Here is a 15,916-nt window from a genome sequence, read left to right as displayed (position 1 = left end):
TCTCTCAGTAAATGAGATCTATTTCATTTTCAATGTTGCTAAAACTTAAAATAAACATGCTTTCATTATGTCACTGAGGTATTTGCACAGAGATGGTTGAGAAATATTTGAACCATTCTGAAATCAGGCTGATTTAAAAAATAAATTGTGGAGTAAGTCAAGGGGTTGAATACTTCGAAGGCACTGTGCATGACAAATATTTTCTCTTACAAACCAATATGGTATAGACAGACGGAAAGTAACGATGAAAATGTGTTATTAACCACAAACGACAGCTTTGTTTTTATTTAAAAAATGGGTTTTAACAGTTCCATTTTTCAGTACAAAACATTTGAAGCCATGCCAATCAAACAAGTCAACTGTGAAAATCGGGGGAAAAGTATGATTTCCCCCTGTCCAAAAATAACATACATATTTTATCCTTCTCTAATTATGGGAAATATTACACTAACGGAAAAAAAAACAACTACCAATCACTCATCGTTAGCCAATAGTAATATAAAAATGATCAATGTGAAGTCCTGTTGGTCAGGTTAGTCCGAACACACGTCGTCGAACAGAGTCCAGTCCGAACACACGCCTCCACAGTTCCGATCAACAAGATGGCGTCTGTCTACTCTATGCAGTCTTCTGCTGGCCCTTCTTCCCGATCAGGGACTTGTGGATGTGGGGGATCACACCGCCTCCAGCTATGGTGGCCTTGACGAGGGAGTCCAACTCCTCGTCTCCACGGATAGCGAGCTGCAAGTGGCGGGGAGTGATACGCTTCACCTTCAGATCTTTAGAGGCATTACCAGCCAACTCTAGTACCTCAGCGGTGAGATACTCAAGGATGGCAGCACTATATACAGCCGCTGTGGCTCCGACACGTCCGTGGCTGGTAGTGCGGGTCTTTAAGTGCCTGTGGATACGCCCCACTGGAAACTGCAGTCCAGCTCTCTGGGAGCGTGACACAGCTTTTGCCTTGGCCTTACCACTGTCTTTTCCTGCCTTACTGCCAGCCATTTCAGCGTTTTGTTATTTGGTTGAGGAACTGAGGAGCTCTGAAACAATTTCGGAACGCTTCTGTCAACAGCAGCAACAGTTAGTCAGACACCTCGGTAGCTTGCTAGACAAAATAGCCGAACCAGTAAAGCTCTTTAGACGCTTTCGTGTATATTAGCCACTGTGTTTTAAACCCACTTCTGTCGTCTAGTTAGTTATCCGATTTAATTTCATATTTACGGTGTTGTTATTAGTCAGTTAGCGGGCTGGATAAGTTAGCATTAGCCTAGCTAACATCCCCGACCATGAGTTCACTGAGCTACTCTCCTCCTGCTAAAGAAGAGGATGATATCACAGTAAAATAAGAAGTAGAGGTTAGGCTGTTACAGTGAAAGAAGAAGAGAAAGACGTTTCAGTGAAAGAGGAGGAAGATGCGTTCAGAGTGAAAGAGGAGGATGGGGAGATTACTGTCACATCCAAATAGGAGGAAACTGGATATCTGGGCCCGGTTTCCCAAACGCATCTTAAGGCATCCAATGGTTCTAACAATGAACTTAGCCATAAGATGGTTTTGAGAAACCGTTCCCTGATTAACACTAGTAAGTACTGTCTTAAAACAGAGACACAAACTCTGCGGCTGTTGAACTGATGTTTGGTGTTAAAGGGGCAATATGCAATAGCTACATCCATATTTTGATTTTTTAATTATTTATTTATAGCCATTGATTCTTGAAGAATATAACACATGCTTCATGAGCTTAGTTCAAATGTTGTACCCCATCAGAACCCCAAATAAAACATTTTTTTACTCCAATGTTTAGAAGCAATGTAAATCAACACTGTATAGCCTCAAACCATGGTTAAAATTATAATGTTGATATCATGGATGGTCAGTCCTTGCATCCATAGGTCTGTCTATGAATTTGAAAGTAGTTACATTTCTCCAACCCTATCATCTTATTACCAAAACAGTGTTTGAACTGCAGATTGATTGATTGATGTGTGGGTTTTTTAAACAGCAACAAAATGGCTGCCCAGAGACTTGGTTTTGTAAACAGCTGAGGGATGGGGGAAGGAAAAATGTAACAACTCTTAAATTCATAGAGAAAGCTATTGTAGCCACCGTAACCCAACACCTAGCTACCCAACACCTAGCTACCCCAACACCTAGCTACCCCATCAAGAAGTTCAGACTTCTTTGAGTAACAGTTATATGGTGTTGGTTTGACAGTCGCTGGACCCAGGTTTGAGTTCAGCTCAGGGCTACCCCCCCCCCCGAATTCACTACACTATGAATACAAGGACTGGCCATCAATGAAGTCACAATTATGGTTTTAAACCGATTTCAAGGATATATAGTATATTCTAGAATTCATCCATGATCCATCCATTCATGATAGTTTAACCAGGTTTCTAGGGTATATAGTATATTCGAGAATTCATCCATGAGGTCATAATGATAGTTTAACATCTGCTAACCATGTGTATGTGACGAATCAAATCTGATTTGATTTGCGATGAGCCAAATAAAGCCCCCCCAGCCAAACCCTCCCCTAAACCGGACAACGCTTGGCCAATTGTGTGCCGCCCTATGGGACTCCCGATCACAACAGGTTGTGGTACAGTCCGGGATCAAATCCTGATCTGCAGTGACGCCTCTAGTACTGCGATGCAGTACCTTAGATCGCTGTGCCACCCAGGCATGACCTTTTTTTTTATCAATTCTGATGGTTGTTAAAAGTGGGATTTTGACATTACTACCATTATATCAACACACTCAGCACTCCCAACAGCCCCAACTAATAATCTCTTTGGCACTGTAGACATCTAGTGACCACTTGATTCCATGTGACCAAATGTAACAGGGTTATATTGGTGATTCCCCTTGCCACTTTATTGTTAAGCCAATGGGGTTTTGGTCTGACTTTTGTCTTGCCTTCACCTACTCAACATGGCATCTTATTGGCTGGTTTGCGTAGCTTGCTTACGAGGGGGGATGTTCCAGTTAGAATCATCCCAGTGAACAAGCACCAAACCAGCGGTAAATTGTTGGTTGCAAAGCACTGTACATCAAAAGTGATTTTTATACTCTCAAGTGATGATTTAAATGTACAATTTATATCAAATTGTTTGTAAATGTTATTCGAACATCACACATAAGATGCAGCGGTTTTTGGAGAATATTTGTTGTGCATTTTGTTGTAAAGAATTCGCGCCAGTACTAGCTAGCAATTTACTGTGTCTGGTGGGGGCTTAATATATTTTGTACAGTGCGTGAGTGCAGAGTTGGATGGTGAGCCGTGCATTGCATGACGTGCAATTTTGTGCTGTTCCTATCAGGCACATTGTTAAAGATATTATATTGTATATTGTAATTGTATTATTTTGGTAACTAGCCCAGTGAACAAGCACCAAACCAGCGTGCGTGAGTGCAGAGTTGGATGGTGAGCCGTGCATTGCATGACGTGCAATTTTGTGCTGTTCCTATCAGAATAAATCTACATGACTGGTGCTACACGTTGGAGTTCCGTGTCGATGACTGATTATACACAACGCAAGAAGAGTACTGTTACACAAACATTCCTGAGGCTGAGTCTCAAATAGTCGCCTGTCCCTTTTAATAGCCGGGCAATGGCACACATAGCAAATACATTTTGGGTCTAAATTAAAGGAGCTACAATTATAATTTAATTACATATTTTAAATGTCCATAATATCTGCATTAATAGTGGAATGATATTCACAATATTCCTAAACAAATAAATAATCTCGATCTTCTATTGTGTTATTGACTGAATGTTTGTTTATTCCATGTGTAACTCTGTGTTGTTGTTTTTGTCGCACTGCTTTGCTTTATCTTGGGCAGGTCACAGTTGTAAATGAGAACTTGTTCTCAACTGCCCTCCAGGTTAAATAAAGGAGAAATAAATAAAAATAAAAAAATGTAGGAGCAGTATTGACCTAGTCTGTTCATGATATACATCTACATGATGTATTGTTACACCATGTAGGAGCAGTATAGACCTAGTTTGTTCATTATTATACATCTACATGATGTATTGTTACACCATGTAGGAGCAGTATAGACCTACAGTAGCTGGCTACTTATTTAGATTTAGTTTGACTTAATGAAACTGCCTTAAATGTGCCGTAGTAAACATTTTTAATCACACTAATCAATCAACACATTCATGTCTTTGTATGTCTCAATATAATAGTATTATTTTATTAAATCCATTTAAAATAATCTTTGTCTGAAAATGAAATATGACCCTCAACTGCGTTTCCCCTCCAGTCAGCAGACGGCGATGTGCGTCTTTCAGGCGACGCTGCCAGCGTGACGTATAATCTAGTGGACGGTTCTTCAGAAACAGCTGGTCAACCACCTCGGTAGCCTGCTAGACGACATAGCCGAAAGATTCAAGCTATTTATACGCTTTCGGTGTATATTACCTACTGTGTTTTAGACACACTTCTATCGTATCTACTTGTTCACCTATTTAATTTAATATTACGTTATTTTGTATTAGTCAGCTATAGTAAGTAGCTGGCTGGTTAAATTAACCCTAGCCTAGTCGCTAATGATAGCTAGCTAGCTAACATCCCTGAACATGAGCTCCCTAAACTACTCCCCTCCTGTTAACGAAGAGGAGGTCTGTTGGACGGAGGAAGAAGCTCTGGGGCTGAACATTGTCGTGAAAGAGGAGAAGAAAGAGGAGGATGTCACAGTAAAAGAAGAAGTAGAGGGTGAGACTGTTACAGTGAAAGAAGAAGCGAAAGGCGTTTCAGTGAAAGAAGAGGAAGACGCGTTCAGAGTGAAAGAGGAGGAGTATGTTACAATAAATGAAGAGGAGGAAGATAAAGAGGAGGATGTCGTTTTTGGAGTGAAGGAAGGGGAGATTACTGTCACATTGAAAGATGAAGAGGAGGAGAAAGGAGATCTGATTAACACCAGTAAGTACTGCCTTAAATGTTCGGGGTTGGCTCGTCAATACCACTTCAATGGAGGGTCAATAGGATGATGATTGATATGTCTAGAATCAGACGACGTAGATAACAAGTTACCCCTTGTTTTCTCCATTCCGTTTCCCAAAAAATGACATAACATATATATTTGAGAAGGGTCTATATGCTGACCGCAGACTGGGAGGCACGGCATGTAGTGATGGTTTACTACACACCGTGCCCCCCAATAGTGCCATGCGAGAGTTGGGTAGGCTACACCAAAGATTATGATGTACTGACAAGATGTCTCTCCGTTCTAACAAAGGGAGTTGTTGTCCACAAAGCTGCACTGCGGGTTGTCTAGCTCCCACCTATCCTTTCTTTGGATTGGTGGACACATCTTATTATTGTAAACTATTGTTTATATTCTATGAGGGTTGTTGTCGTCAACCGCCTGTATTCAATGGAGAGAGATGCTAAGCTACTAGCATGAATATGCATAGCGATCTGATGACAACTCCTATAGTGTTTTCTAACAAAGTTGTCGGTATGTCACGTGTCCACATAATAACTTAAGCGTTACGAAACTTCTGCTAGATCTAGTAAATCTCATGTAGCAAATAAGCCATTCATTTTGTTGTAGACCAAATTCAACACTTTCCACATTGGGTTGATAGTTGTTTCCACTTGGATACAACCTACTGTAGCCTACTGGCATGACCTAGAGAGATAAAACCACTTGGATACAACCTACTGTAGCCTACTGGCATGATCTTCAGAGATACAATCTACTGTAGCCTACTGGCATGACCTAGAGAGATACAACCTACTGTAGCCTACTGGCATGACCTAGAGAGATACAATCTACTGTAGCCTACTGGCATGACCTAGAGAGATAAAACCACTTGGATACAACCTACTGTAGCCTACTGGCATGACCTTCAGAGATACAATCTACTGTAGCCTACTGGCATGACCTAGAGAGATACAACCTACTGTAGCCTACTGGCATGACCTAGAGAGATACAATCTACTGTAGCCTATTGGCATGACCTAGAGAGATACAACCTACTGTAGCCTACTGGTAGACCACACTATCTAGAAAGTTTATCTGTATTTTTCGTAGCTGTCTACATACCACCACAGACCGATGCACGAAGACCACACTCAATGAGCTGTATTCCGCCATAAACAAACAGGAAAACGCTCATCCAGAGGCGGTGCTCCTAGTGGCCTAGGACTTTAATGCAGGGAAACTTAAATCTGTTTTATCTCACTTCTATCAGCATGTTAAATGTGCAACCAGAGGGAAAAAAACTCGAGACCACCTTTACTCCACACACAGAGACGCGTACAAAGCTCTCCCTCGCCCTCCATTTGGCAAATCTGACCATAATTCTATCTTCCTAATCCCTGTTTATAAGCAATAATGAAAGCAGGAATCACCAGTGACTCGGTCAATAAAACTCCGATGCTTAGTTACAGGACTGTTTTGCTAGCACAGACTGGAATATGTTCCGGGATTCTTCCGGTGGCATTGAGGAGTATACCACATCAGTCATTGGCTTAATCAATAAGTGCATCGATGACGTCCCCACAGTGACTGCACTTACATACCCCAACCAGAAGCCATGGAATACAGGCAACATCCGCACTGAGCTAAAAGGCTAGAGCTGTTGCTTTCAAGGAGCGGGACTCTAACCCGGAAGCTTATAGGAAATCCCTCTATGCCATCCGACAAACCATCAAACAGGCAAAGCATCAATAAGGGACTAAGTTCGAACCGTACTACACCGGCTCTGACGCTCTACCAGACGAGCTAAAGTACTTCTATGCTTGCTTCGAGGCAAATAACACTGAAACATGCATGTGAGTACCAGCTGTTCCAGACGACTGTGTGATCGCGCTCTCAGCAGCCGATCTGAGTAAGACCTTTAAACAGGTCAACATTCATAAGGCCATAGTGCCAGACAGATTACCAGGACGTGTACACTAGGTCTATGTTATTTTTAGGTGAAGTTATGGGCCAATTGGCATACACTTAGTGTACAAACCCTCATTGTCAGGCTGATGGTAAAGCTTGCCAAAGGGCATTTTACTGGTTGAAGTGTTGAAGAATAAAGCAGTTGATTTGTGACCAGTAACACAAATATATTAAGATTCAAAAAAGCCTTACAATTATAATCCAAAAGAAGTGTGAAGTGCACTCATAAGCAACCTGGAAATGGAGGCTATTTTTGCTGTCAGCCTATGAGAACTCCCCTGAGTTTTCCCCCACGGTGGTGAATTAGTGAATAGACACAGGACTTAAAGTGAGTTTCCTTGAGTAGCACTCCCAATATTGCACTTCATGGCTACGCTGTTGGCATAACCTTTTACAGGGGATTTCCTCTGTTGTGGGCCTTTAAACATCTGTCTGACTTTGTTGTTCACACAGGAGAGCGAGGTGACTATCGTGGATTCTCTGGGGAGCCTCAACAACCTCATGATGCTGACGAGGCAGAGAAGAGTCTCTGCAGATCAGGACACCCCAAGAAACACCAGCAGAGACCCAAAGGAAAGAAAACTCACCACTGCTCTGACTGTGGGAAGAGTTTTGTTTTCTCAGGACAATTAAAATCACACCAGAGAACACACACAGGAGAGAAATCATATAGCTGTGATCAATGTGGGAAGAGTTTTACTACATTTAACAATCTGATGATACACCAGAGAACACACACAGGAGAGAAACCTTATAGCTGTGATCAATGTGGGAATAGTTTTGTTTCATCTGGTCTTCTGACTGTACATCAGAGAATACATACAGGAGAGAAACCATATAGCTGTACTCAATGTGGGAAGAGTTTTACTCAGCTAAGCAACCTGATTTCACACCAAAGAATACACACAGGAGAGAAACCTTATAGCTGTACTCAATGTGGGAAGAGTTTTACTCAGTCAACCAGCCTGATATCACACCAGAGAACACACACAGGAGAGAAACCTTATAGCTGTGATGAATGTGGAAAGAGTTTTGCTACATCTAGCAATCTGACACTACACCAGAGAACACACACAGGAGAGAAACCTTTTAGCTGTGATGAATGTGGGAAGAGTTTTACTACATCTAGCAAACTGACTCTACACTACAGAACACACACAGGAGAGAAACCTTTTAGCTGTTCTCAATGTGACAAGAGATACTATGATAAATGTTCTCTGATTACACATCAGAAAATACATGCATGAAGGCGTTGTTTCATGATATCAATGAAATTATGTCACAATGTTGAATGTTTAACAATGTAGAAGGAGTATTTTAATGATGTCACAATGTAGAACCCTAAACGTTTGCCCCCTGTTATATTGATTTCAACATGATATGGATATTAGCCTCAGGGGGAAAATCCAGGCTCTGAATTGAAAGTACTATTTATATGATTTAACAAAAAGTGAGTAACAAAAAAGTGCTGTCTTACACTTACCATGTTAGTGGCCAACTTTAATCACAAGTTACACTTTAATAAAAATGTAGTAATATGTTTTCTACAAATTCTCCTCCAACCAGTGATGTACACATTACTCTCAGATTCCGTGTGGTTTTTGAGCTGTTAGTTTTAACAGGACGTGCAACCTCATCTCCCTCCTCTCGGCACAATTGATTTCAACATGATATCGATGAGTGATATCCAAAATGTAGCTGACTGTCTTCTGCAGATTGTCCTCTAACCAGTGAGGTGAAAGATATCTCCCATTCCCATGTGTTTTTTTTAGTTGTGTTAGGTACAACCTGATTTTCCCCCCTAATTGATTTCACTGATTTATTGCCACATGCCAAAACAACAGCGTTTCTGGTTCTTGTGCAGTACGTAAGATGCCTGTTTAAAAAATACAAGTAATATGTATTATTGTGGCAGATGTTTGTGTTTATATAGCTCAATTTATCACAAACTGTTTCTGCATATTGGTTATTAATTTGGAAACATTAAAACTTTGTTTTGACATTGGGCTATCCCACCTAGCAAAATGTAATTGAAAAGACGTTGAGAAGAATACTGCCCGATGTCCAATATACGTTCGGTTTTAGTTGAAGTGAAAGTTGAGAAGATGTCGTTTTTTCAATTCACTTGCAGCCTATACACATGGACGCAGTATAATAAATTGGTCTGTAATCAATTTTATTCGCATTCTTACATCACTCCAGTATTTCTTTGCGACTTTCAAACATCCCACTGTCGAAGAAGCATGTCTCAAATCACCTCATATTTCAAACATTCAGCCTGACAAAAGATACATGTTTTATTATTCCATGCCTCACAATTAAGTTAATTATTGCCAATATATATTAACAAAGGGGTGTACATTTTGTTTTCATATTTACATTTAGTAATAATAATTATTTATGCAACCAACTGACAATTTTTAGGTACAATTATATTGACATTGTTATTCTGCTTTTAGAATATCATTGTTCATTCTCAGATGTGCCAAACCAAATGTACTAGAGAATGAATATTGGGGACTGGGCCCCGATCCAACAACATGCCTATCTAGTGAACCCTGAAAAGAGAGAGAAGCTCTGCAGTGAGGTGGAAAGTTACTACGGATATTGCAGGAGTTTCCTCTTGAAATCAGTGGTAAGGACAACTTGGTTGTTGATTGTCTTCAGGGGGTGTAGTCAAAAAGTTTTGTGTTTAGCCAGTGCGTTGCCATGGATCACAATTTATTTTGACTGCATGTTTTTCCGTATTGGAGATGAGTTTTGTTTGGGCTCGTTTCAAGGGGACGAGAGTTCTAGAAGCTAGTGAGTTTTAGGAAGACGAGAGTTCTAGAAGCTAGTGAGTTAAAAAAATATATATATTGTAGAAAAAAAAAAATATTTAGAAATGTGTTTTTTCTTGTTTTTAATTGTTGACAGCCAGTAGACACCATGTTTATATTGTAGAAGGTGAAGCATTGTAGTTGATTTTAATATGAATTGGAAGTTGTTTTCTGTTGGTGGTGAGTAAACTTGTCCAACAAAAGTATAGGATATATTTGTTGTCTTTAGGGAGAAGTTGTTACAGGCTTTGGTTTTTCCATTTATGTTTTGAGGTTGGACTTTAGCACATATAGCTCGTTAGCACTGTGAGGGAATTTTCTGTTAAACCTTACTAATGCATGTGTAGCAAAATATAATTATTTAAGCCGAGGCATTGGGCTTGAGATTGGTAAAGAACCTAACTCCTATAACATAGAAAAGTGTGTTGATATAGGCCTGTTCTAACTGTTCTGGGTGTGTAGAATGAACCCATGATGTTCAGACACTCAGCCAAGAATATGACAGAAACTGACTGGTTCCTCTTGATCCTCCACAGAGTAAAGGTTATATCCTGCACACCAGTAACAGAGCTATTGTTTTGGAGCCTGTTTCTGGGGAAAGATTGTGGTGGAGAAATCAGAATTAGCTAAGTAACATAGATAATTAAGATGTCTTATCTGCAGAATATGCTGATATGAACTATTGACCTCTTGCTATTAGAATGTCTCCTTTCTGACTCTGGTGTTGGCAGCCGCACTTCCTCCCTCAAATGGGCCTCAGTCACCTTGGGTCCAAAGAGGGGAGAAGTCAGGCTTATCCATCACATGTTCCTGTTGCTATGCAGAATATCAGCATCGATCACATGTCCCTGTTGCTAGGCAGAATGTTAGCATCTATCACATGTCCCTGTTGCTGGGCAGAATATCAGCATCGATCACCTGTCCCTGTTGCTAGGCAGAATATCAGCATCTTTCACATGTCTCTGTTGCTATGCAGAACATCAGCATCGATCACATGTCCCTGTTGCTAGGCAGAATATCAGTATCGATCACATGTCCCTGTTGCTAGGCAGAATATCAGTATCTATCACATGTCCCTGTTGCTAGGCAGAATATCAGCAGGGAGGAAGGCAAAAGAGATCAGAAGGAAACATTGTTTCCATATGTGGACTGTGTGTTTATTGCGAAACATGTGAAGGGATGGCATGACTAATGGGGAACCAATCACTTGTCTCCACAGTGTCTGTGAGTCAGTCACCTCCTCCTAGGGGGAGATTGTATTTGGGGCCCAAGGCCTGGCACAGGATGTGTGGGGTTGGTGTTTGGAACCATTGCACGTCATCTCTGAAGTTGCACCTATCTTGAGGTAGTGTATAACCCAGAAGCAAGCCTCCTTGTTATTGATTATGGGTAGAATTTCCACCACGGCAACTAGGGCGAACCGATTGGTATCACCTCGTTAGTCAGAATGTGTTGGCTTGTCCATCTTGGTTGTATGTTTCATCCAATTGTTAATATTGTAATCAATGACATTTCCTTAGGGTGCTCATTAGTCTTTCAGTTGTTATTCTTCTGTTTTTTATCCTCTTATATTGTGTAGTAAATATGTCTGTTTATTTTCATTGTTTTTTATACATTTTTTCCTGTGAAGTCATTGTGTTGCCTCCATGTCTGAAATGTGGTGTATAAAAAGCTTGATTTGATTTGAACATATTGTAAAACATATGAACCCAATGACTGACCAATCAACAAACTCTTGCTAAACCAATGAACAAATATGTGCAAAAGCAACACATATCTTGGTCCATCTTAGTATGAAAAACAGTATAAATTCACTAAATCTTCCACTATGTCAATATAGTGCATGGTATGTAAGTTTAGTATCACTTTTCAACCAACCCAGTGCATTTGTTGAAAATGAAAAATGTTAAAATCAACATTACGTCAAAGGATTCAACTACTGAAAACTGAAACAAACATTTGGATCAAACAGATAAATCCCATTGGACATTAGGTTTGATTCAGACCCTTCCAGCATGGCCAGAGATGTAACTTATAAGCACAGAACCAACACAGACCTTTCATGCATGACTAAAAACACATAAGTATTAGATCTACTGCCCTGGTCTAGTAGGTCACTGCATCAGACACCATTCACAATGCTGGCTGAGGTAACGAGTACGAGAAAAACATGTTATTTCCTAATTGTAAAAAAAAACCTCCATTATCAACTAGTCTTTCACTGTTTAACCAGAATAACATGAGTTGTGTCCTTCAAACTGTTAGTCCATAATCATATTCAGCTACTTAGATGTCATGTATTGTCATGTTATGTTCTCTATAATGAAACATCACCAAGTGAAATAAAGTTGATAAGATACTCTTAATAGACATTAAATACAAAATGGTTGGTCAGAAATCATTAATTATCATGTTGCTCTCATGAAATTAACTAAATATTTGAATAATTGCAAGGATATGATTTGCATATTGCACATGGACCGTAAGAAATCCTGAATGTATTGAAATGCCTGGAGGGGAAGTGTTAATTCATAACCCATCATTTATACCTGTTAATTCATAACCTATAATTTATACCTGTTAATTCATAACCCATCAATTATACCTGTTAATTCATAACCCATCATGTATGCCTGTTAGTTCATAACCCATCATTTATACCTGTTCATTCATAATCCATCATTTATACCTGTTAATTCATAACCCATCATTTAAACCTTTTAATTAATAACCCATCATTTATACCTGTTAGTTCATAACCCATCATTAATACCTGTTAATTCATAACCCATAATTTATACCTGTTAGTTCATAACCCATCATTTATAACTGTTAGTTCATAACCCATCATTTTTACCTATTAGTTCATAACCCATCATTTATACCTGTTAATTCATATCCCATCATTTATACCTGTTAGTTCATAACCCATCATTTATACCTGTTAGTTCATAACCCATAATTTATACCTTTCAGTTCATAACCCACCATGTATACATGTTAATTCATTACCCGTCATTTATACCTTTTAATTAATAACCCATCATTTATACCTGTTAATTCATAACCAATCGTTTATACCTGTTAGTTCATAACCCATCATTTATACCTGTTCATTCATAACCCATCATTTATACCTGTTAATTCATAAACCATCATTTATAACTGTTAGTTCATAACCCATCATTTTTACCTATTAGCTCATAACCCATAATTTATACCTATTAATTCATATCCCATCATTTATACCTGTTAGTTCATAACCCATCATTTATACATTTTAGTTCATAACCCACCATGTATACATGTTAATTCATAACCCGTCATTTATACCTTTTAATTAATAACCCATCATTTATACCTGTTAATTCATAACCAATCGTTTATACCTGTTAGTTCATAACCCATCATTTATACCTGTTCATTCATAACCCATCATTTATACCTGTTAATTCATTACCCGTCATTTATACCTGTTAGTTCATAACCCGTCATTTTTACCCTTTCATTCATAACCCATCATTTATACCCGTTCATTCATAACCCATCATTTATACCTGTTAATTCATAACCAATCGTTTATACCTGTTCATTCATAACCCATCATTTATACCTGTTCATTCATAACCCAAATCAAATCAAATCAAATTTTATTTGTCACATACACATGGTTAGCAGATGTTAATGCGAGTGTAGCGAAATGCTTGTGCTTCTAGTTCCGACAATGCAGTAATAACAAGTAATCTAACTAACAATTCCAAAACTACTGTCTTGTACACAGTGTAAGGGGATAAAGAATATGTACATAAGGATATATGAATGAGTGATGGTACAGAGCAGCATAGGCAAGATACAGTAGATGGTATCGGGTACAGTATGTACAAATGAGATGAGTATGTAAACAAAGTGGCATAGTATAGTATAAAGTGGCTAGTGATACATGTATTACATAAGGATACCGTCGATGATATAGAGTACAGTATATACGTATGCATATGAGATGAATAATGTAGGGTAAGTAACATTTATATAAGGTAGCATTGTTTAAAGTGGCTAGTGATATATTTACATCATTTCCCATCAATTCCCATTATTAAAGTGGCTGGAGTTGAGTCAGTGTCAGTGTGTTGGCAGCAGCCACTCAGTGTTAGTGGTGGCTGTTTAACAGTCTGATGGCCTTGAGATAGAAGCTGTTTTTCAGTCTCTCGGTCCCAGCTTTGATGCACCTGTACTGACCTCGCCTTCTGGATGATAGCGGGGTGAACAGGCAGTGGCTCGGGTGGTTGATGTCCTTGATGATCTTTATGGCCTTCCTGTGACATCGGGTGGTGTAGGTGTCCTGGAGGGCAGGTAGTTTGCCCCCGGTGATGCGTTGTGCAGACCTCACTACCCTCTGGAGAGCCTTACGGTTGAGGGCGGTGCAGTTGCCATACCAGGCGGTGATACAGCCCGCCAGGATGCTCTCGATTGTGCATCTGTAGAAGTTTGTGAGTGCTTTTGGTGACAAGCCGAATTTCTTCAGCCTCCTGAGGTTGAAGAGGCGCTGCTGCGCCTTCTTCACGATGCTGTCTGTGTGAGTGGACCAATTCAGTTTGTCTGTGATGTGTATGCCGAGGAACTTAAAACTTGCTACCCTCTCCACTACTGTTCCATCGATGTGGATAGGGGGGTGTTCCCTCTGCTGTTTCCTGAAGTCCACAATCATCTCCTTAGTTTTGTTGACGTTGAGTGTGAGGTTGTTTTCCTGACACCACACTCCGAGGGCCCTCACCTCCTCCCTGTAGGCCGTCTCATCGTTGTTGGTAATCAAGCCTACCACTGTTGTGTCGTCCGCAAACTTGATGATTGAGTTGGAGGCGTGCGTGGCCACGCAGTCGTGGGTGAACAGGGAGTACAGGAGAGGGCTCAGAACGCAACCTTGTGGGGCCCCAGTGTTGAGGATCAGCGGGGAGGAGATGTTGTTGCCTACCCTCACCACCCATCATTTATACCTGTTAATTCATAAACCATCATTTATAACTGTTAAGTCATAACCAATCGTTTATACCTGTTAGTTCATAACCCATCATTTATACCTGTTCATTCATAACCCATCATTTATACCTGTTAATTCATTACCCGTCATTTATACCTGTTAGTTCATAACCCGTCATTTTTACCCTTTCATTCATAACCCATCATTTATACCTGTTCATTCATAGCCCATCATTTCCACCTGTTAGTTCATAACCCATCATTTCAACCTTTTAATTCATAACCCATCATTTATACCTGTTAATTCATAACCCCTCATTTAAACCCGTTAGTTCATAACCCATCATTAATACCTGTTAATTCTTAACCCATCATTTATACCTGTTCATTCATAGCCCATCATTTATACATGTTAATTCATAACCCATCATTTATACCTGTTAGTTCATATCCCATCATGTATACCTGTTCATTCATAACCCATCATTTATACCTGTTAATTCACAAGCCATCATTTATACCTTTTAGTTCATAACCCACCATTTATACCTGTTAATTCATAAACCATCATTTATACCTGTTAGTTCATAACCCATCATTTATACCTGTTAGTTCATAACCCATCATTTATACCTGTTAATTCATATCCCATCATTTATACCTATTAATTCATAACCCATCAGTTATACCTTTTAATTCATATCCCATCATTTATACCTGTTAGTTCATAACCCATCATTTATACATGTTAATTCATAACCCATCATTTATACCTTTTAGTTCATAACCCACCATTTATACCTGTTAACTCATAAACCATCATTTATACCTGTTAGTTCATAACCCATCATTTATACCTGTTAGTTCATAACCCATCATTTATACCTGTTAATTCATAACCCATCATTTAAACCTTTTAATTCATAACCCATCATTTATACCTGTTCATTCATAACCCATCATTAAAATATTTTAATTCATAACCCATCATAATATCTGTTCATTCCTAACCCATCATTTATACCTTTTAGTTCATAACCCACCATTTATACCTGTTAACTCATAAACCATCATTTATACCTGTTAGTTCATAACCCATCATTTATACCTGTTAATTCATATCCCATCATTTATACCTATTAATTCATAACCCATCAGTTATACCTTTTAATTCATATCCCATCATTTATACCTGTTAGTTCATAACCCA

General features: G+C 39.3%; 1 protein-coding gene and 1 pseudogene across 2 annotated transcripts; one reads left to right on the top strand and one right to left on the bottom strand.

The window, feature by feature from the left end:
* Positions 1-276: 276 nt before the first annotated feature.
* LOC110512313 (histone H2A.V pseudogene) lies at positions 277-1,310 on the bottom strand (annotated as a pseudogene). The gene has a single exon (XR_016497147.1). The product of XR_016497147.1 is annotated as a histone H2A.V pseudogene (transcript).
* Positions 1,311-4,323: 3,013 nt separating this feature from the next.
* LOC110512312 (uncharacterized) lies at positions 4,324-9,087 on the top strand. Its single transcript, XM_021592779.3, has 2 exons — positions 4,324-4,938; positions 7,367-9,087. The coding sequence occupies exons 1-2, from the start codon at positions 4,596-4,598 to the stop codon at positions 8,158-8,160; spliced, it is 1,137 nt and encodes a 378-aa protein (XP_021448454.2). The 5' UTR covers positions 4,324-4,595; the 3' UTR covers positions 8,161-9,087.
* The last annotated feature ends 6,829 nt before the right edge of the window (positions 9,088-15,916 follow it).

This window comes from Oncorhynchus mykiss, chromosome 7 (assembly GCF_057628025.1).
Source record: "Oncorhynchus mykiss isolate SJ-2025 chromosome 7, ASM5762802v1, whole genome shotgun sequence".
Lineage (NCBI taxonomy): Eukaryota > Metazoa > Chordata > Actinopteri > Salmoniformes > Salmonidae > Oncorhynchus > Oncorhynchus mykiss.
This window is presented reverse-complemented; position numbering and strand designations above follow the sequence as displayed.